This window comes from Pteropus vampyrus, unplaced genomic scaffold (assembly GCF_000151845.1).
Source record: "Pteropus vampyrus isolate Shadow unplaced genomic scaffold, Pvam_2.0 Scaffold76, whole genome shotgun sequence".
Lineage (NCBI taxonomy): Eukaryota > Metazoa > Chordata > Mammalia > Chiroptera > Pteropodidae > Pteropus > Pteropus vampyrus.
The window spans coordinates 3,794,888-3,816,032 of NW_011888857.1; the positions used below are offsets into that span (position 1 = coordinate 3,794,888).

The 21,145-nt window shown below is 34.7% G+C and overlaps 2 protein-coding genes across 9 annotated transcripts in view; one reads left to right on the forward strand and one right to left on the reverse strand.

Annotated features, from left to right (window-relative positions):
* METTL15 (methyltransferase like 15) overlaps positions 1–13,056 on the reverse strand; it is a 151,852-nt gene extending 138,796 nt beyond the window's left edge. The window contains exons 1-2 of one of the 6 annotated variants that reach the window (XM_023532073.1): positions 12,964–13,056; positions 7,568–7,854 (exon numbers count right to left, since the gene is read on the reverse strand). In XM_023532073.1, the coding sequence (XP_023387841.1) occupies positions 7,568–7,837 (270 nt within the window). In that variant the 5' untranslated portion in view covers positions 7,838–7,854; positions 12,964–13,056. Of the gene's footprint in view, positions 1–7,567; positions 7,855–10,797; positions 11,388–12,936 lie in introns of those variants that run through there. The other 5 variants (XM_023532072.1, XM_011362560.2, XM_023532074.1 and 2 more) reach the window with 5 other exon arrangements.
* A 97-nt stretch (positions 13,057–13,153) lies between these two features.
* Positions 13,154–21,145, forward strand: part of KIF18A (kinesin family member 18A) — an 82,091-nt gene continuing 74,099 nt past the window's right edge. For 2 of the 3 annotated variants that reach the window (XM_011362563.2, XM_011362564.2), the window contains exons 1-2: positions 13,154–13,335; positions 20,736–21,108. In XM_011362563.2, the coding sequence (XP_011360865.1) occupies positions 20,784–21,108 (325 nt within the window). In that variant the 5' untranslated portion in view covers positions 13,154–13,335; positions 20,736–20,783. Of the gene's footprint in view, positions 13,336–13,499; positions 13,836–20,735; positions 21,109–21,145 lie in introns of those variants that run through there. The other variant, XM_023532071.1, reaches the window with a different exon arrangement.

The following is a 21,145-nucleotide window of genomic DNA, read 5'->3' on the forward strand; positions in this document are numbered from 1 at the left end:
TATTCTCTTTCATTGGTTTATATGTCTGACTTTATGCCAGTACCACAGTTTTGATAACTATAGCTTGATAGTTAACTTTTGAAATCAGAAAGTACCAGTCCTCCAGGTTTGTTCTTTTTCAAGATTGTTTTGACTATTTGAGGTCCCTTGAGATTCCATACGAAGTTTAGAATGGGTTTTTCTGTGTCTGCAAAAAACATCATTGGGATTTTGATATAGATTGCATTGAATCTGTAGATCACTTCGGGCAGTATTGACATTCTAACAATATTAAGTATTCCAATCTACAAATATAAAATATTTCATTTTTTTATGCCTTCTTTAATTTCTTTCAGCAATGTTTTGTAGTTTTCATCGTACAGGTCTTTCAGCTCCTTTAATTCCTAATCATTTTACTCTTTTTGATGCTATTACAAATTTAATTGCTGACTGTTTATATATTAGTGATGTCTATGTGTTGACTGTATCTGCCACTTTACTAGAGTCATTTATTGGTTATAATATTTTTTGTGTGTGAAATCTATAAGAGTTCTACATATAAGATCACATCATTTGCAAATAGATAATTTTACTTATTCATTTCCAATTTAGATGACTTTTCTTTCTTTTTCTTGCCTAACTGCCCAAACTAGGAGTTCTAGTACTATGCTGAATAGCAGTGGTGAAAGCAGGCATCTTTGCCTTTTTCTTAATCTTAAAGGAAATGCTTTCAGTTTTTCACCATTGAATTTAATGTTTCACTGTGAGTTTTTATGCAAGACTTTTATTAGGCTATGGGAGTTTATTTCTATTCCAAGTTTCTTGAGTGTTTTAATCATGAAAGGGTGTTGAGTACTGTCAAACTTTTTCTGCTCAATTGAAATAATGTATTTTCCCTCATTTGTTGATGTTGCTTTTTACATTTATCAAATATCTGCATGTTGAACCATTCTTGCATATAGATTTCCAAGAATAAATCACATTTCGTCATTTTGTATAATCTTTTAATATGCTGCTGAATTCTGTTTGCTAGTATTTGTTGAGGATTTTTGCGTCAATGTTTATAGTGTGTCTTTGTAGTGTCTTTGTCTGGCTTTGGTATCAAAGTAATGCTGGTCTCATAGAATGAGTTAGGAAGTACTTTCTCCTCTTCAGTTTTCTGAAAAAGTATGAGGATTGGTACTAATTCTTTAAAAGTCCATCAGGTCCAAAGCTTTTCTTTGTCAGAGATTTCTGATTATTGATTAGATCACCTTACCAGTTACAGGTATAGTCAAATTTTTTATTTCTCCATGATTTAGTTTTGGTAGGGTTCGTGTTTCTAGGAATTTATTCATTTCATCCAAATTACCCAATTTGTTGGTATACAATTATTCAGAAAACATTCAATTTCCTTATGATTTCTTCTTTGAATTACCCAATTTGTTGGTATACAATTATTCAGAAAACATTCAATTTCCTTATGATTTCTTCTTTGATCCATTGGTTGTTGTGTATTGTTGAATTTGTACAAATTCATGGATTTTCCAATTTTCTGTTATTGATTTCTAACTTCATCCTATTATGGTTAGAAATAATAGGATACTTCATATATTTATCTTTAAAATCTACTGAGACCTAATTTATGACCTAACATACGGTCCATCCTGGAAAATGTCCCATGTACATCTGAGACAAATATGTATGCTGTTGTTAGGTAGTGTTTTGTGTAACTTTCTTAGATCTAGTTGGTGTGTGGTGTTAAGTCCTCTATTTCCTTACTTATATTCTGTCTGATTGTTCAATAGACTGTGTGAGTAGAGTAATGAAGTCTCTAATTATTGTTGTACAACTGTCTAGTTCTCCCTTCAATTCTGTAAGTTTTTGCTTCATATATTTTGATAATCTGACAGGTGCATGACTATTTATGAGTGTTATATCTTCTTGCTATACCAAACCTTTAATTAATATATTTATTAACATATAATGTTTTTTTGATTTAATTAAAATTCTCTTACCACTTCTATTTAATTAAATATTAAACTGAGATTCCAAGAATATTGAAAAGAAAAAAACTTTACATTTTATAATTATTTATGTATGGGAATCTAAACTATGTTAAAAAAAGGATATTGATTTTGATTTCGAAGTTTTGCACTCAACTAAATACTTCACTGTTCCATAACTGACTTTATAACAAGTAAATTATATGTAAACAAATTTACATATAACCATTTTTTGTTTTACATTTGGCATAAACTGTTTATTAGAGAGAGTGAAAAAAAATCTGCTGTTGAAAATAGTATGAAAAACAGTGTTCTATGATTACACTATGGTACTTTCCGGGATAGAAAAACAGAAAACATAGGTATTAAACAGGGAATGTCAAATGAACTAAGGAATAAAACTCTATAGACTATACCATTTTCAGAACTGTGAGGCAAAAATTTTTACCATTATAAAATTCACTAATATCTAATGGCATCAATCATGAGAATCATATCTGGTGTTGCCTCCAGCTGGAAAGATCCAACTGTATATATTTCTTCTTAATGCTACATTCACCTCAGGTTGGTTGCTTGAAATGGGCCATGGTAGAAATATGTAAATAACAGAAATATGCAAACAAAAGAAATCACAGTTTTGTTTTTTTTTAAATCCACACTCTACCCCACCCCTCAGATTAGGTGTTAAATATGTAGCAATGCAATACTGGAAATATTATACTCCAGAAGGTATCTCGATGCAAAGATCACTTAACTAGCTACATGATTCTTTTAAGAAAAAACATTTTTCAAGTAAACAATGGTAGAATAAAATGTAAAATAAAAATTTGCTTCAAAGAAACCTATATTTTTAAAAATAAGGGAAAGGGAATACTACGTCTTCACACAATCCATTTCGCCTGAAATTTTAAGTTTTCTTTAATATGAAAAAGGCATCCCCTGCAGGTGCTATAGCATTGGTTCTATCTCTTAGAAAAGTTCCTTTTTCAATAATTTGAAGTAAAACAAAATAAATTAAACTCTTCCTCTCTGTGATCAATCAGCTCTCAATATTTAAAGAGAGCAAACATATAATCTCAGGATTTTCTTTGATGTTTACTCCCAATTAAAGATTATAAAGATTTTCAAGTAAAATAAGTGAAATGTTGCTACTGATCTTGAAAGAAATCCATTATACAGAGCATAATAATTTTTTTAATAAAGAAAATGATCATATCTGGTACCATGACAACTTTGGTAAATCCAGTAAGTATGAAACATTAAATGTTAGAATATCAAAAAAGATAAGAAATTTATTTTGAATATTTATAAACCCAACCTTGGCCTGATATTTATCATAATCTATTTTGCATCAGTTTAGATGCCAGTTCATTTCTCAGCCCGAGAATCTGTTCCTTCACCACGTTTCTCTAGTTACTTCATCAGACTGGGCCTTCCACACTGAGGCTGGAATCATAAAAAAGTCTTGGGCCCAAGAAGCTACCTCAGTACCCAAGGGACACTTCTTTTGTTAGTGCCTCACATATGTCCTCCAGTTTACTTTGACTTTTATTTATTAACTTAAAAATCATTACAAACTTACCATGTTGTAGGCCTTGTGCTAAAAAGTGAAAATATAATGGTAAACAAGATAAATATATCCATAGTTTCATTGAAGGCAGTCTGCTAAGAGAGACGTCCATTGAACAAATAACTTCATAAAAATTATAATGATAAATTATTTTAAATGCTATGAAAGAAAAATACATGACTCCATGAATGAATAACATAGAAATCTTTCTCCTCCGGAGACTCAGAAAAAGCTTCCCTGGGAAAATAAAATGTGACTCAAGACCTGAAGGATGGTGATGAGGAGAGTTCCAGACACAAGGAACAGTACATTTTCAGTTCCAGACATGTTGGTTCCACCTTTGCTGAAACTTTTATTTTCACCTTTGCTGTCTCCTGGATTATTCTCTTGAATTTTATTGTATTAGCTACCAAACCAGACCCTTCCTATCACCATAATAATAAAAAGTTAATGTTTATTGAGCTCATACTATTTGGAAGGTATCATTCTAAGCGAAATTATATACATGAACTCATCTAATCCTTACAATAACCAAATTGGGGTAGGTTATATTTCTTCACTTTATAGAACAGGAATCTGAGGAACAGCCATGATAAGTTATTTGTCTAAAATTACACGGCTACTGATACTATGTCTTGCATGTCCATCATTTCCCTCATTACTTACTACTCTTACAGATACCCCAAGACACCAAGCCCAATTAGCACTACAAATGGCAAAGAATACCAAGTCTCCTAAATCCTCTCGACTGCCACCTTTTTCAACTAGGCAGGATCACACTTATTTTCACCAATTTTCGGAAATTAGGAATGAAAAACTAACCAAGGTAGCCTACATTAAAACATCTCTAGGAGCAAGAAAAATGTTTTTAGAATAAGTAATACATTCTTACAAAAGGCGATTGACCCAGAAAATGAAATAATAAAAACTGGGCAAAGAGAAAGAATTATAATTTATTTAATTCCTTCTGTACCTCCCAAGGGAGAGGAAGATGATTTTTTTTAAATTTTAATCCAAACTCATCAATATTTTGAATGTATTTGCAAAACTAAATTAATACATTGCAAATTGGCAATGATATAGAAGAAATTTCTAAAATCAATTATTTTTTAGATAAGTACCTTCTAAATATTAAAGAAAAAGAAATAGCTATTAGATCACCAAGGTCTCACTCAAAACTACATTAGATATTTTTTAAGGTTTCTATTATGATCAAAAGTTTAATTTGTAATTCACCATTGAAGGTGATGTGAAAAACAGTAATTAAGTGGGTGATTGATACAAGTGAGTGTATGACTCATAGTATGCAAACGAAAATGATTTTTGGAAAAAAGCTCAGGAAGAAAAAAAGCAAATAACGGATTCTAGAAGAAATGAAGACCTTTCCTGTCCAAGGACTGCCACCAGTTCTTTATTACTTGAAGATTAAGGGAATAGTGAATAAAGCTGTCTGCCAGACAGCAGAAAAGGTAAGGAATAACACTACCTAAGATGAAAGTTTTCAGAAATAGCATTCATAAAATTAAACTTTCTATAAAAGTTGCTAGAAAACCCAACTCAAATCAGAACAATGGAAATGTCAAAATAAATCAACAATATATTTGTCAGGAACTTGAACAGAATGAAACAGCAGGGTAGGTCGAGTTGTAGAATCCTCTTCTTTTATTCTACTTGGTTCCAGAAAAAAACATCGATCCAATACTGATTTAGTAGGAGACGCAGTGGGGTTTATTTTTGTTTGGTTGCTTTTCCACTGCATGGGTTAGTGCAACATAAATATGTGGCTTTTGCTACTAAGGTTCACCGAATTTATACAATGAGCTTTGGTTTCTCATTCCACTAAACTGAGTTCTCCTTTTTGACTAACTACCCCTCTCTCATATGCATCTCAAGCACATCATATATATTCATATATACTTTTAAATAAACTCATATTTAGGTATTGGTAACAATTGTTATCCTTGCATTATGAATCTTTAAAGACAATGAAGAGAATTTCATTTTGATGAACTCATATTTAATAGGATGTTTTATCCCACTTAATTTTTTAATTCATATTTTCATGTATATTGTGGAGTCCCTACAATGTGACAGCATTGAGCTACACGTTCTATAAATATAATGTCATTTAAGAATACTGAGTTTATTTTGTTATATATACACTGCCTGAAGAGAAAGTAAACAGAATGTTTTTATGATGAAGTAACCTAAGTCATACCATTAATGGCTTATGTATGAGGAATATCCAGTCATTTTAGCATACCTTATGCATATAGCTTATAACTTAGTTCATGAAAATTGCCTGCTCTAACTTAAAGACGTCTCAAAAAAAAAAAAAAGAAAAAGGAAAGCCGTGTGTGTGCACATGCACACAAGCATGTTAGACAATGATTCAAACCCACGCAGTCCAGTTACAGAATCATTGCTCTTAATCACTAAGCCATTATATGCTGGAAAAAGCAGCAAGGTCTGGCTTTTTAGATGAAAATAACTAATTTAAATAATAACAGTAACTTCCAGAAAAAGATCAGATTTTTAAAGTCAGCAAGATAAAAAGTATCACTATTAAGTTCTAAAGACACATTTGAAGAATTTTTCTTTTATAAATGTGCTTAATTTTCAGAAAGCTTCTAACTTTTTCTTTTGGGCTATTATAACCCCTATTTTTTTTTTATCTCTTTATAGATATTAAGGTATTTTCGTATCTAAGACCTTATATAATCCTAACAGCAACACTATAAATAACCTAGGTGTGATAAATAATTTTATGTGTCAACTTGGTTGGGCCACAGTGACCAGATATTTGGTTAAATGTTATTCTGGATGTTTCTGTGAGGGTATTTTTTTAAATGAAATTAACATTTAAACTGCTGGACTGAGTAAAGCAAATTACGCTCCATAATGTAAGTGGGCCTCATTCAGTCTAATGAAAAGCCTCAGTAGAACAAAAAGGAATTCTGCCGGCAGACTGTCTTTGCACACAAACTACAATTCTTACCTGGGTCTCCAGTCTGACAGCCTATTGTGCAGATTTTACTCACTAAACCTCTATAATCACATGAGTCAATTCTTTAAAAATCTCTCTCTTTCTCTCTCCATACACACACACACACACACACACACACACACACACACTCTCTCTCTCTCTCTCTCACTCTCTCACTCTCTCTCTCTCTCTCTCTCTTCCTGTTCCACACACATCTTGTGTTTGTCTTGCCTCTTTAGAGAACTCTGAGACAACCGGGTAGCTGAAAACAGTCTAAGAAAACACAGAACAGGAATTCAGATTCTTACTTTGTTTCCAAAAGTATCATTCCTGAAAAGATACTAAAATTTTCAAGAAGGTAAACTAAAATTCAGTTTCTATACTTTAACCATTTAGCCAGTGTAATGTTCTTGTAAAAGTTATTTGCCAAAATTAATCAACTCTGAAAAAGTCTGGCAGATTCTCAAAAAGTTAAACATAGAGTTACCATATAACCCAGCAATTCCACTCCTAGGTATATAACCCAAGAGAACTGAAAACATATTGTCCACACAAAAACTTGTAGATCAATATTTATAGCAGCATTCATAGTAGCCAAAAAGTGTAAACATAAGTGCCATCAATTTATGAATGGATAAAAAAAAGATGTGGCATATCCATACAATGGAATGATTCAGGAATAAAAGGAAATGAAGTTACAGATACATGCTACACAATGAATCTTGAAAACATGCTAAGAAGGCAGATATAAAAGGCCATATATTGTATGAATCTATTTATATGAAATATCCATACTCAGCAAATCCATACAGACAAAAAACAGATTAGTAGTTGTCAGGAGCAAGGGGAAGAGGGACAATGGGGAGTGAATGCTACTGGGTATGGGGTTTCCTATTTGGCTAATGAAAAAGTTCCTGAATTATACAATGGTAATGACTGCACAACCTGTGAACATACTAAAAACCAGAGTCATACACCTGAAAATTGTGAATATTAAGTAAATTATATCTCAATTTTAAGTGTCAAAAAATAAACTAATCAACTTACCTGCCCTTTTTGTGGTGCCAAACAACGAACAACTTCATCCACCATTACTGGAATATGTAATTTAGCCATAGCTTCAAAATCTCTATCTTGAGATCTGTGTAACTCTTGAGCTCCAGTTTGATCTGTTTGCTCTTGGGCTTCGTATTCATCATACCTTTCTGCTGTAGCATGTATCTTTTTTGGCCAGACACCTAAATTAAATATGCCAGCTTCCAACCAGCATGAAAGAAATTCTTTATAGGTTCTACAGAAATATGGGTATCGAAGCATTCTGTAGGTCAACAAATCTAGAAAAAAAATTTAAATATCATGATTGTCGGATTTTTATAAAACAATGCTATAATCCTTGGGGGTAAACAAACTAATATGCAATATTTAACACTGAAAAAAATGTGAGACTCATCATCTCAAACAAACGAAGGTGACTAATCTCCGTACGCAAAATGAGAAATCCAAAACAACCCAAGATATGATCTGAAAATATAATTTTTAACGTGGCCTGATAAGCTCAAAGACCATTAATGTTTTAACCATCAGAGATATGAAAATTGCTTATTTAATTATCATCTTTCTGAAATATACTTTTTGAATTCTAATTAAGTCTAGAAAATAGGTTCAACGCATTACTATTTATTTGAAAGCAATATCTGGATGATTGAAGGTATCATATATATTATTCTATTTTAAGCTTAGGTAGTCTTTTTTTCAAGTTCTTCTATTTGTTTTTCTCTTAATATTAAATCTCCCTCTTTAACTTTGTGAGAAACTGTCCCTGGAAAAAGACTGACATCCAAAAAGGAAGAGAGACAATTAGTCTCCCTGAAGGGTGACAATCTTGCAGACTCATCATGTATATTCTCTGACGGAATCCGCTCACCACAACCTGTATCAGCAAAGTTTTCAATTTAAACTATAACTTTATAAATGATCAAGTGAGCCATTTCATACCCACTTTTGTTTTGTCTGTCCCCTGTCCCCCCAAAACAAGCAAATAAAAAGTTGATACATTCCTTCACTTTTTCATACTTGCTTACTCCATTTTATTTTGTAATTTGTAACTTTAAAGTGCTGAGGAAAAAAGCATTTGTCAATACATGAACAGAAGATCTTTTGTAAACATTATGCTTTTTACTCAATTGGTTGCAAGCAACTTTTGATGCTACCACAGTATCAAAATAACACTACTCTTCCTTTCTCATGCATTATTAAGAGAAAGACTACATCTTTATGTCCACAAAATCAGATGCACACTAGGTGCTTAATAAATGTTTTCTGAAAAGAAAAATATGAATGGATGGATAAATTTCAGATTCAATAAAAATAACATTTTTATCAAATCTTGCTGTAGGAAATTTCATCATCTGACCAACCCTACCAAAAACCACATTCTCAACATACTTCAAGAAACGTAAATCCTGCTTAAATATACCTTCCCTTCCTTTTACAGTAGAAATTAAAGAATAATGTTGAAAATTTAATCACATGTAATGACTAGAGAATACACACATATCTATCTATATGTAAATGATATCAATAAGATATTACCTTGAGGATATGTCAACTTTACCAAACACACAATCCACAGAATCATGCAACAAAAATGACACAAGAGAAATATGACCCTCCCCCAAAAAAACAAAAATAAAAAGTAGACTGGAAATGAGTACTTTAAGTAAAAATTTGGTTGTGCGGCAGTGACAAATTAGCCAAATGAATTATGCCTTATGTTGTCCAGAAAGCTTATACAAAGTAAACCCAACTACTATCTAACCTAGTAGTAACATTTTTCAAAATAAAAGCTAACATTTATTGAGCACTTACTAAGTACCCCTTACAATTCTAAGCACACTACGTGTACGAACTCATTCAATCCTTACGGCAACTCTTAGAGGTGTGTACTATTATTTCCATTTTAAAGATGAGGAAAATAGAAAAGTACTTTGCCGAAAGGTCACATAGCTAGAGAGACATAAAGCTAAAACCGTAATTCTAGTATTCTATCCCCAGAGCCTATACTCTTAACCTCTAAACTATAAACACAGCCCACTGGTTCTATTTAATACACCTATGTAATTGCACGGTACTTTAACTACACTATTTGTACTATTTCATGAATTACATTTTTTTTTTAGGGAGTCAATATCCTATTGCTTAGTCCTACTTCACTTGGACATTCTATACACTCTGGACTACTCTGGAGTAACAAAGGGCATAGAGTGTATAGGTCTAAATAGTACAATCTGGAGTGTTTAAACAATCTGCATTGTATGTCCAGATTTTGATTAAAAAACAAACAAAGCCATCAATTTCAGTTTAGGAATTGGAACCACAAGGGAAAACACAAGTGGAATAGACAGAAAAAAAAGTTTTCTTTACCAGCATTTAATTCTTCTGGATTCATTTTCTATGTATTTACTCAACTATGTTCAAGGTACAACACCTGCAGATTTTCTTATGTACTAACTGGTTACTAACTGGGTCAACATGTAGAAAGGGCCACAATAGGTAATTTTCCTCTTTAGCTGTTTCCTTGAATACCTCCGTAAAAATGGAAGGGGGCAAGCTCCAAAGGGCGTTCCTTCCCTGTTCTCTGTAGCCCAATCTCCTACCTGATAACCCAGAGCATGCCTTCAATCAGCCAAGAACCAAACCCTCCTAAATGGTTTAACAGTTTAAGTTCCCTCTGGTCACAGGAAAGAAGCAGGGAGTCAGGAAACGTGGCCTCTAGAACCAACTTTGTTTTTCCTAGATAGGTCATTTAACTTTTTTCTCTGCCAGTAAAGTTCAGTTTAAACTGTTGGGGCCACTTAATTGGTCAGGTTACTCTTCTAATTGTGGAAATACAAGGGTGAGTGACACCTAGAAAACTACTTTCTCAACCGTACTACCAGTTATCATCTCTGCAATCAGCTTTTCCGGCAAAGAAAACTTTGAAAACTTAATTCCTAAGGCGAAACCCGACCTGGAGGCTGGTAACCAAACACAGAGAAAGTGAAAGTTCTAAAGGGAACAGGGAAAAATGCATCCTTTTGCCTAAGAATTACTCTCTGACGAGGAAAACTGTTTAGAAACTTCTGAACAGAGTGTGGAGGAGATGAAGCAAAAGCTGGGGAGGGAGCAGAGGTGTGTTTCCTTCGTCCTAGGCGTATTCGGCGACCCCTGGAAGTTCCGCCCACAGGCTTGGGGTGAGCGCCTGGAGAGCTCCCGGGATTTGGCCACTTTCCTCTCACCTGAGGCACGAAGATTTCTCAGTTGGCCTCTAACTTGGGCCGACGACGACCACTACGGTGCCGGAGAACCTGAACTCGCCGCACGCCTTGGTCTCAGCCATGGGGGAAACTTGAAAGGACGGACAGATTGGGTCCAAGTCCGCCCCAGCAACCGAAGAACGCCTGCCTTTCGTTCCGCCGCTTCCAGCCCCCAGATGCCAAAGGCTCTTGGAGGCGCTGGGGTTTCCAACTGGTGTTCCTTGCGGGGGTGGGGTGGGCGGTGGAGGGATAAGACTCTACCATTGACGGGTTTAAATTCACTTTTACTTTTTTTTATAAATGCCCGATGCAACTTTAAATCTAACTTTCCATTATACTTATCTCCACTCTTTCAGTTTACTATGAACCTATGTTAAATTTCTGTGTTCTCAATAACCAAGCAGGTAGTTATACTCCAATTTCTAAAAAAGGTGGGAATTTGTTTCCTTAGTACGATATAGTTATAATAATTCTGGTTCTTTTTCCTTCATTTCGTTACAAAATATGCGAGTCTCTTATCCTTTCTATTATACTAAATGTCTTGCCAAAGAGAGTTGACACAGTAATAACATTGATTATAACATTCAAATTTCTCTGCTTTAACTAAATATATATTCCTTAAAAATACTAGTCTCATCTAAACGCTGAACACTGCCTAATGGCAAGTATAAGGCAGAATTTAAATGTAAAATAAGTACTTAGATTAGGTGTGAAAACACCTGTGAGACTGGTAAGCCTTAAACAATGTAGGTGTCAAAAACAACAAAATTTAAAAGACCTCTACTTACTCAGTCACCAATGATCAATGCAATTTTACAAAAAATTGGTAAAACATGCTCTTTTTAAGACTAGATTAAGATAGCATCTTAATATCATTTAATCTGGAAAGTATTTCACAAATTACTCAATTCTGAATTAGCTTGTTTGTACAGTTCAAGAAAAACATTTTCCTTTTTTGGATTTTCTGAAAATTTCAGTTTTTCTCTTCAGTAAAATAAATAGTACCCACATCTCATGGGCTGTTTAGAGAATTAAATGAGATAACATACATAAAGTAAATAAAATGCCCAGGACATCAAAGGTAAACTACGATACAGTGAGTGTATATCTGAAAATAAAAAAAACCTTCTCAATTTTATTACCAAACTCAGCATCGTACAAATAACTATTGTATTTGCTAAGATATATGTAATACAACCTAGTAACTTTACTGATTGATGGTCTACCCAATGTTCAGAAACAATCATATAACATGCATCACAATATACAGCGCTTCTGATTTTCTTCAATAAAAAAATAAATGTCCGTATTATAGGGGTTTTCCATACATTATTTCACCTTTAATACTCTGCATTGGTGTTGCACCATCCTATTTATATGGTGATATTGAATATATGCACTGAGAGGGCAGGAATATTGACACAATGTGTACTATTCTATCCCTAAATTCTACAATAATTGAATGGATACGATAATGGTAATTCAAAGAACAATGAAATTCAGATCTTACTATTAAAAATCTCATAGAGTTATCTTAGCAAACATATTTCTCATTTTTTTCTAGGTTTTTTTTTTGTTTTGTTTTTAAAGTGTATTGTCTGAAATAAAACCTACAAACTAGGACTTAAAAGTACCACTGAATCCAATAATTAACTAGGCCAATAAATTTCAATGAATTTATTCTGTAATGCCATCACTACAAAGAAATGTAAAAACACAGCCAAACACCAAATAGATTCACAGTTAGCAATAAAGGGAGTAGGCCTGGGAGTCCCGAGACATGAAGTCTAAGGCCTCAAACCAAAAGCCATGGACTTTCAGTTAACTGAGGCAAACTGACCCCAGCTCAGTCCAAGTGAAACTACCTGGAAGAAACAGGTTCCTACATCTTCCAGAGCCTGGGACCTGTGCTTTGGAGGCCTCACTAGCCAATATAGAAAAGGAGAAAATAAAACCCAGAATCCATTAATCTACACCCAACAGGCTCCGCCTCTCCCTCTAGCAGAGGGCACACACCAACCCCCGCCCGCACCCGTCTCACCCACACCCTGAACCCAGGGACCCGGCCCCGCGCCCGCGGGTCTGGAGGTGGCCTGAGGATCCCAGGTGGCTGACTCCCACCTGCGGCTGCGGCCTAGCCCCGCCCACCTCGGGCACCGCCTCCGGAAACAGCCTTGTTCGTTGCCACGGCGACGCGGAGTCGGGCAGCTTCCGCTGGGCCGCGCGGCGGAGACTCCCGGTGCCAAGTTGCAGCGCGCCGCGGAAACGTCCGGCGTGGTGACGTCATGAAGACGGCAGCCAATGAAACGACGCACTGAGGAAGCTGGCTTGGGTTTGAATCTTTTGGTTGAGTTTGAATCGCCGGGAAGCTGATATCGAAGTGAGCAGTGACGGTATCCCCTCTTGGGCCTGCGGTGAAAGAGAGGTACTTGTGGAGAAAACTGGTCTCCGGACGCTCCTTTCGATGACCCGTTTTGCTGGATGCTGAGGGGTCCCGCCGCCTCATGTGTAGAAAACCAGGTGGGTTCGTTGACAATTATGGAAGCGTTAAATTGGGGATGAGGGAGGGGTTGGGGGGGGGAAATGGTTAGGGTCCCTGGGGAGAAAACAAAAGGAAGAAGGAACTCGAGAATACCCTAGAGCATGGCTCTGCCTGATGTGGATCTCTCGCCTGCTTAGCAGGAAGGGCAGGAATCTCCTGCCTTAAATTCTGAGGAAGTCGAAGTTTTAAAGGGCATCCTGGCCTCTCTCCCAGGCTTCTGCAGAGCACTTTAACTGTCCAGCATCCTACAGCGTAAAGTTCCTTCCGGCCTCCAAATTCAGTGTTTTGTTTCAGACACAGGTATAAATGTAACCCTGGGCTTAACTATCAAATGAGGACCCTTGGTTCACCAATTTATAAACTTTTCGTTCGGCGTGGTTCTGCTGTTAGCCTGGCAAAGGTCAGTCGGGAACCTACCCTGAGCATCAAAGTAAAACCTGCCAGCACTGCCTAAAGAGATTGCTGAGGATCAGATGAGGTACGGAAGAGATATTGCTTGGGAAGATGCAAATGAACGGGACTTTAAGCACTGATAATCAGTTCTTCTACCATTATTCTTAGTTTCTGCAACACTCCTTTAGGAGCTCATTAGACGGACACTAAGTTACAAACAGGTCAAGCCTGAATGCTGTTTACCCTACGAAAAGAGATTTGAGCAGAACTGAATAATTTTGCTGTATAATACGTAGTTTAGGTTAACCATTAACAATCAGGTAGAATGTGTTAGGCATTCTACAGATTTTGGTTGGCAGTGTTATTCCACCACATTCAACTCCCACCTTGAATTCTGGGAGGTATTAATGAACTTTGGTGCTAGAAAATATAAGATTCAAAGACTAGATAGTGCTTGTTATTAAGTTTCCATTTTATAAGAATTGTCTGTTTCCATACAAAGATTACCTTTAACTCTAGTAATTAATCGCTTCTGCTATTGAACAAATATTTACAAGTACATAAAATTTTCATTTTAAAAGTGCATCTTGTCCCACTATAAATCTACTCTGGATCAATTAAGGTGCACATAAAATGACATTTATGCTCTCAACTATAAAAACTAGGAGGAAAAAATAGCACAGACGTCAGTGCTGCCCTTCCTTGCATTTGAAATTTTTGTTCCCTGATGCTTGTAAATTAGTAGAAGCAGTTACTCCAATGGTAAAATTATTTCAAAAAAAAGAGATTTAAGTTTCAGAGAGAATATAAATAATAGTATGAAGGATAGTTCATGGTCCTAAAAATGTTTGTTGGATCTGAATCTAATTCAAGTTAGAGTTTATATTTAAGAAATAATTTATAACTGTATTGTTCTACATTCAGAATAGTTTGTGCAAAATTTTAGTTTCATTGTTTGAAACTGATTCCGGTAGAGCATAGTTGTTAGGAACATGGACTTTGGATTTGGACCTGGGTCCACATTCTGGCTCCCCACTTACTAGCTATGTCGTCTTGGAAAAATTACTCTTCCTAAAGCTAAGTTTCTGTTTTTGTAAAATGGAGACAATCGTAGAATCTACCTTATGTAATTATTTTAAGGATTGAATGAGATGATGAGTGTCAAGTGTTTACCATAATGCCTGGCATATAGAGTGTGCTTATATGATAATCATTGTTTATTATTACTAGTTATCATAGCAACCTAATCCATGATTTCTCAATTGACAGCATATTCAGTTAGAATAGATACTGTATGATATCAGACAAGCACAGAACAGTCATGAACTTTCAGTTTTATTTCAACATTCATTCAAGAGCTCCTGTACTGAGCCCTGAGGTTTCTATCAAAAGTAGGCAATATATATTTTTAACTAATTCTTTAAGAAACTTTATGGGGATTATGTATTTATATCAGGGAGAGTAGTGATTAAATACCTGAACTTAGATTCAGTCAGTTTGAGTTCAAATCCCATGTCTTATGCTTCCAGTAGTATGACTTTAGCCAGTTAATCTCTCTGTGCTAGTTTCTCCTTCTATAAAACAGGATTGATAATAATATACCTATATGATAGGATAGTTATGAGGATCAAAGGAGAAGTATGTAAATTGCTTAGCATACTTCTGTCTGTAGACTAAGTGCTCAACAGAAAGTATGCTATAAGTAGAACTTATTGTTATTAAATGATAATTGTGTTTACAGTAAATTTTATAATTTTTTGTTTTGTTTTGTTTTGTTTTTGAAATATAAATATCTAGACTTGTTTAAACTCCAAACAGTAAAAAAAGAATACAAAGTAGAAAGTAAGCCTTCCTGTCACCCAGATCTTCATATTTCCCCACCATGGGGCAACTGGCATTATCAGTTTCTATCTTCCCTTCCTGAGAGAGCCCCTGCATATACAAATATGTATGTGCCTTTTAAAAATACAGATGGTTGCTTGCCAAGTCCACTATTCTGCTCTTGCTTTTTTTGCACACATATCTTAAAAATCTGCATTAGTTTATTCATTTATTCAACAAGTATGTATTGAATCCTAAACTTTAGACAAGCCCTATTCTAGGTTCTGGGATACAGGTAAAGTCCACAGTGCTGACATTCTAGAGGGGAAACAAGCAATAAATATGTAACCAAATAATATATATTTTCCAGTCGGTCTAGACGCTAGGAAGAAAAAGCTGGTAAGGGATTGAGAGGCAAGGGCAGGATGATACTATTTGAATGGAACTTTTAGGAAAATCATCTGTGAAGTGACATTTGAAGAGAGACTTGAATAATGAACTGAGGGATTAAGATTTGCAAATATCTGAAGAAAAGTCTTCCAGGCAAAGAGAAGAGAAAGTGAAAGGCAATGAGGCCAGAATAAGACTGGTTTTCCAAAACAGTAAGAAGGGCAGTGCAACTGAAGCAGAATAAAGGGTGAGGATAACATTTGAAGAAAGGGTCAGAGAAGTAGATAGGGGCCAGATATAGAATCTCCAAGGCATGCCAAGGAGTTAATTTTATTCTATGCTGGGAAGTAATTGAAGAGTTTAGAGCAGGGATAATAACATGAGATACACAACATAATCCGATTACTTTTGAAGAAGTTATCAGTGCATACCATTAATGAATTAAATAAAATTTATTGTACTTGCATATAATTGGAGGTGAATCTTTAATTGGTTATATTTTATCTGGAGTGAAGAGTAGCTAATATTACTTAATAGCTAAAGTTCAACTTGGTTTATATTATCTTGCAACAATTGAAGAGAAATAGGTTATAACACCTCTTCATTAAACATAGCAGAGCAATGAGCCGTTTTATGTAAATGATCTCCCTGAAAACTGAATATTACCCTGGTCAAATGATAGTTGTAACCACCGCCAACGATTAACATAAAACATTATCTTCCAGTTTTCCTAATTTTGGATAACAAGAAATTTAGCACATTTTTAAACTTTTTTCGATGCTTCAGGGTCCTCGCTATAATTGCCTATTATTGCCAATCATTGTACTCTACTGTAATATGTTGATTCTCTTACAGAAATATATTGTATGTTTGCCTCTACTCTAAATGTGTAAATTCCTTTCATGGATTCTTTGTCTACTTTTTATAATTTATTTAGTTAATAAATTATTTGAGAGTTTACTATATAATAGGTTCACTATAAGAGATTAGGGGTATAAAGGTAAAAGATATATATATGGTTTCATTAGCTGTTATTTCTTGTCACTTTTATCCTTTTCTAATCATATGCGATAATCAAAATTTTAAAACTAGAAAAGGACCTTAGATATCATATAGTCCAACCCTATCGTTGTATAGATTGGCAAAGAAAAGCCCCTTCACGAGCTTGTTCATTATTCTTTCTCTTATACTCTACCCTCTCTAGACTAGACATATACCTTTCTTCTATATGAACAAGGTTGTTGGGAGTACTTATCTTTAATGTTTTAGTCCCAGCAACCAGATCCTTCCAGCATGTTCTTTTGATTCTATTCAGCAATACCACTTAGCAGTAGATATGACAAAATTGATCAGACACTGTGATACTATCTTCTGGATAATCATCTGAAAGTATTTTTGAATCAACACATTATTACAATATTTAGGCATTTATTTTGCCACTTTTTAGTAAACCTGGTCAAGGAATTTGCTTTTTGTGTATCTTATTCAGAATCATCTAGATGTTCATCTCTTACATGACCATGTAAGAAAAGAAAGCAGGCCTTATGTATTAATCTAAGAACAACCTCATTAATTCCTGAAGACATCAGTATATTTGAACATAGACAGATTTTTACATGTTAGTGATTCTGTTGCCCTTATGTATTTTTATTAAGAAAATTATATTTACTCATGTTTTGAAAAAGTAGAGGAAATGTGATACTTTAAAAATTAAGATCGATGTGTTAAAATCTGTAACAAGTAAATCTGTAAAACAAAGTTGTATTTGACATTATACTTCTTAAACCTCTTTAGATAATTGTCAGAATTTCTTCTTGAAATATTATTTGAATAAGATCTGTTGCCTTTTAAAATACCTTCTATATTTCCTAATTAACTTATAAATCAAATCTAAACTCTATAGCCTTGCAGTCAGGATCTAAATCTGGCCCCACCCTTATCCAGCTTTATCTTTTGAATGCAACCTTCACCCTTTGCAAAAACAAGATTTAAGCAAATTGACTATGCAGCCAGTTATGCCTACTGCACAAACTGTTTTCTACCACACTAGATAAGCTTTTTTCAATTCCCCCATCTAAAATAGGAGCCCCCATCTACCTTCTTGATCTTCTGTATCCCAGGGCCCAGAAAAATGCCTAGCACATAGAAGGCACTAAATAAGGATTTGTTGAATGCATAACTAGATTTCCTTCACAAAATGCTTTTTATACCTGGTTACAACTCATCACTTCCTCTAGGAAGCTCTCTATCAATCCCCCATTATAGTCCGCAGCACTGTTAACCTTTACCTTATAGCATTTGTCACAATTATACCTTTACTTTTTTGTGTCAGTATTTTGTTAATATCTGTTTCCCTCACTACACTGTAAATAATAATAATAATACAAACACTTGTATTGCATACTCTGTGCCAGGCATTTTTCTGTATTAGTCCCATTTTACAGATGAGGAAACTGAGCCACAGGAGGTTAAACAGCTTGCCCACTGTCAAGGTCAGTAAGTAGTAGAGTTGAGAGTTTAACCTAAGCTGTCTGGCTCCAACAGCTAATAATTAACTTATTGAATTGATTAGTTAATTAATTAATTAGCAAGAGATACCTTCCAACCTTGAGATTCTAAAGTCTATTTTAAAATAATCACCTAATGTTTTATATATGTTTATTTAACCATTTCATTTGTGTACATTTTATCTCTCATTTTAAAAAGTATATCAGTTAAAGTCAAAGCATCACTATTTCTAAAAGCTTTTAGAGATTAGTTTTTGATATCACAAGGAATGTGGGGTGCTACTAGCCCTTATTAGACAGAGGTCAGAAATGCTAACATCCTCTGATACATGGGACAGTTCCAAACAAGAAAGAATTGCCCTACCCAAAGTGCCAGGCATAAGCCCACTGGGAAACACTAAAAAGATAGATCAGTATCTTTGGGAAGAAGAGGCACAACTGAGGACAAATAGGGAAGAGAATTGACATTTATTGAATGCCTTAATACACTTAATACCTGTTATCTCTTTTTGCCTTCACAACAGTGCTCTGAGTATTATCTCTTTTATACAAATGAGAAACCTGAGATTCAGTGAAATTAAGTAATTTGTCCAAGGTCATGGAAGTGAGGCATAGGTACTTTGTGGGACTTGGCTAGACAGAAGTTCAAGGATGAAGAAAAGTGTTGTAATTCACTTGGGACCTGACTGTTAAAATCCAAATGACCATCTTTCCTCTTCAGCATTCTATTTTTGGGTGAGAACAGAGTCCTAAAAAGGGAGTGCTGTGTCCAGTGTCTTCTGCTTTTAGATTGTGTTGGCCTTATTTGAATTCTTTCCAAAAGTATATGGTTTTATGACTTATTTTAGCTTTATCATTGCTATTATTTTTCCCATTTTAAAAAACAAATAAAATATTTTAATCCTTCTTCCCCCTCCACCCACACCATTTTTTTGCTCACTTTTGCCGTAGTACTTTCTCTGTTCACTCTCTAAGTCTTCTCTCATTCAGGCTTTTATCCCATTATTCCCCCAAAATTGCTTTTCTCTTTGTTCTCTATGTTGCTAAATCCCATGGTTACTTCTTATTAAGTACTTAACATATTAGCAGCATTCAACAAAATTGATCATCTCTCCTCCTTGATTCAAAGCTTCTTCTCCCAAAATCTTAATCCCTTTTGAAGACTTTGAAATTTTTTAAAAGCTTCAGAAGGCATTAAGACTCTGAGGACAGCCTTTACTCTCTTAACTTGGCTTCTAGTTACCTGGACATTTCTACCTGGATGCATATTAAAATTCTCTGAGATGTACAGAACTGAACCCCTGATCTTCTCCCTAAAATCTGCTCTACCCTCCATTATTATCATCTCTACTCCATTTTTTAACATTCAAGCCAAGAACGTCGGACTCATTCTCAAATCCTATCTTTCTTTCATACTCCACATCTATCAGGAAATTCTGTTGTTTCTACCTCAAGAATACATCCAGAATCTGACTGCCACGATGAGTTGACAACATCATCTCTTGTCTATATTTCTTCAATGATGTACCTGGTCTTTATTCCCTATAATATGTTATCTACACAGCAATGAAAGTGATCAGATTATGTCACAATATAGAAAATTAAATGATACACACATACAAAACCTGGATAAATCTTTTTACCTGAAATATTAGTCAGACTCTGGTCTTCCACTTAAACTCAGGCACTGCAGCTAAACCACGTACAATCACAGCTAGGCTGGTTACCCAGAAAACCTAGCTTTCATTTTATAAGGGCTCCAGCACTATTTTAGTTTGGGTCATGGGAATGAACAGGAAAGGATCTTTCAGAATCATATCTAGGTAATGAAAGGAGACCCTTGGCTCGTGAACTGTTTTTAGTAAAAGTTGTCTTGGCTGCAAGCATATTAACTTTTGACTCCCAAAAAACTTTACTAATAGCCTACTACTGTTGACTAGAAGCCTTACCAATAACATAAACAGTCATTAGTGCATATTTTGTATGTTATATGTGTTACATACTGTTTTCTTACAATAAAGTAAGCTAGAGAAAAAATGTTAAGAAAATCATAAGAGAAAATACATCTAAAGTATTTATTTTTGAAAATCTGCTCATAAGTGGACCTGCACACTTCAAACCCATGTTGTTCAAAGATAACTGTATATATATTTGCAGTCACATTTACCAGAACAGAATTAATACCTTTTTAAATGAATACTACATGCCAGTCATTTTGCATACAAGTAGAGCTAATATTAATACTTTATTTTTCTTTTTAATTTCAGAAGAGTATTTAGGCATTCATATAAACAAAAGAATCAAGATAATCAACAATGTCTGTCACCGAGGAAGACCTGTGTCACCACATGAAAGTAGTTGTTCGTGTACGTCCTGAAAACACAAAGGAAAAGACAACTGAATTCCATAAAGTGGTCCATGTTGTGGATAAGCATATTCTAGTTTTTGATCCCAAACAACAAGAAATCAGTTTTTTCCATGGAAAGAAAACTGCAAATCGAGATATTACAAAGAGACAAAATAAGGATCTTAAATTTGTATTTGATGCTGTTTTTGATGAAACTTCAACTCAGTTGGAAGTTTTTGAACATACTACTAAGCCAATTCTTCGTAGTTTTTTGAATGGATATAATTGCACAGGTAATTTTTTCAGTTGGGGTTGAATTTTTCCATCTGA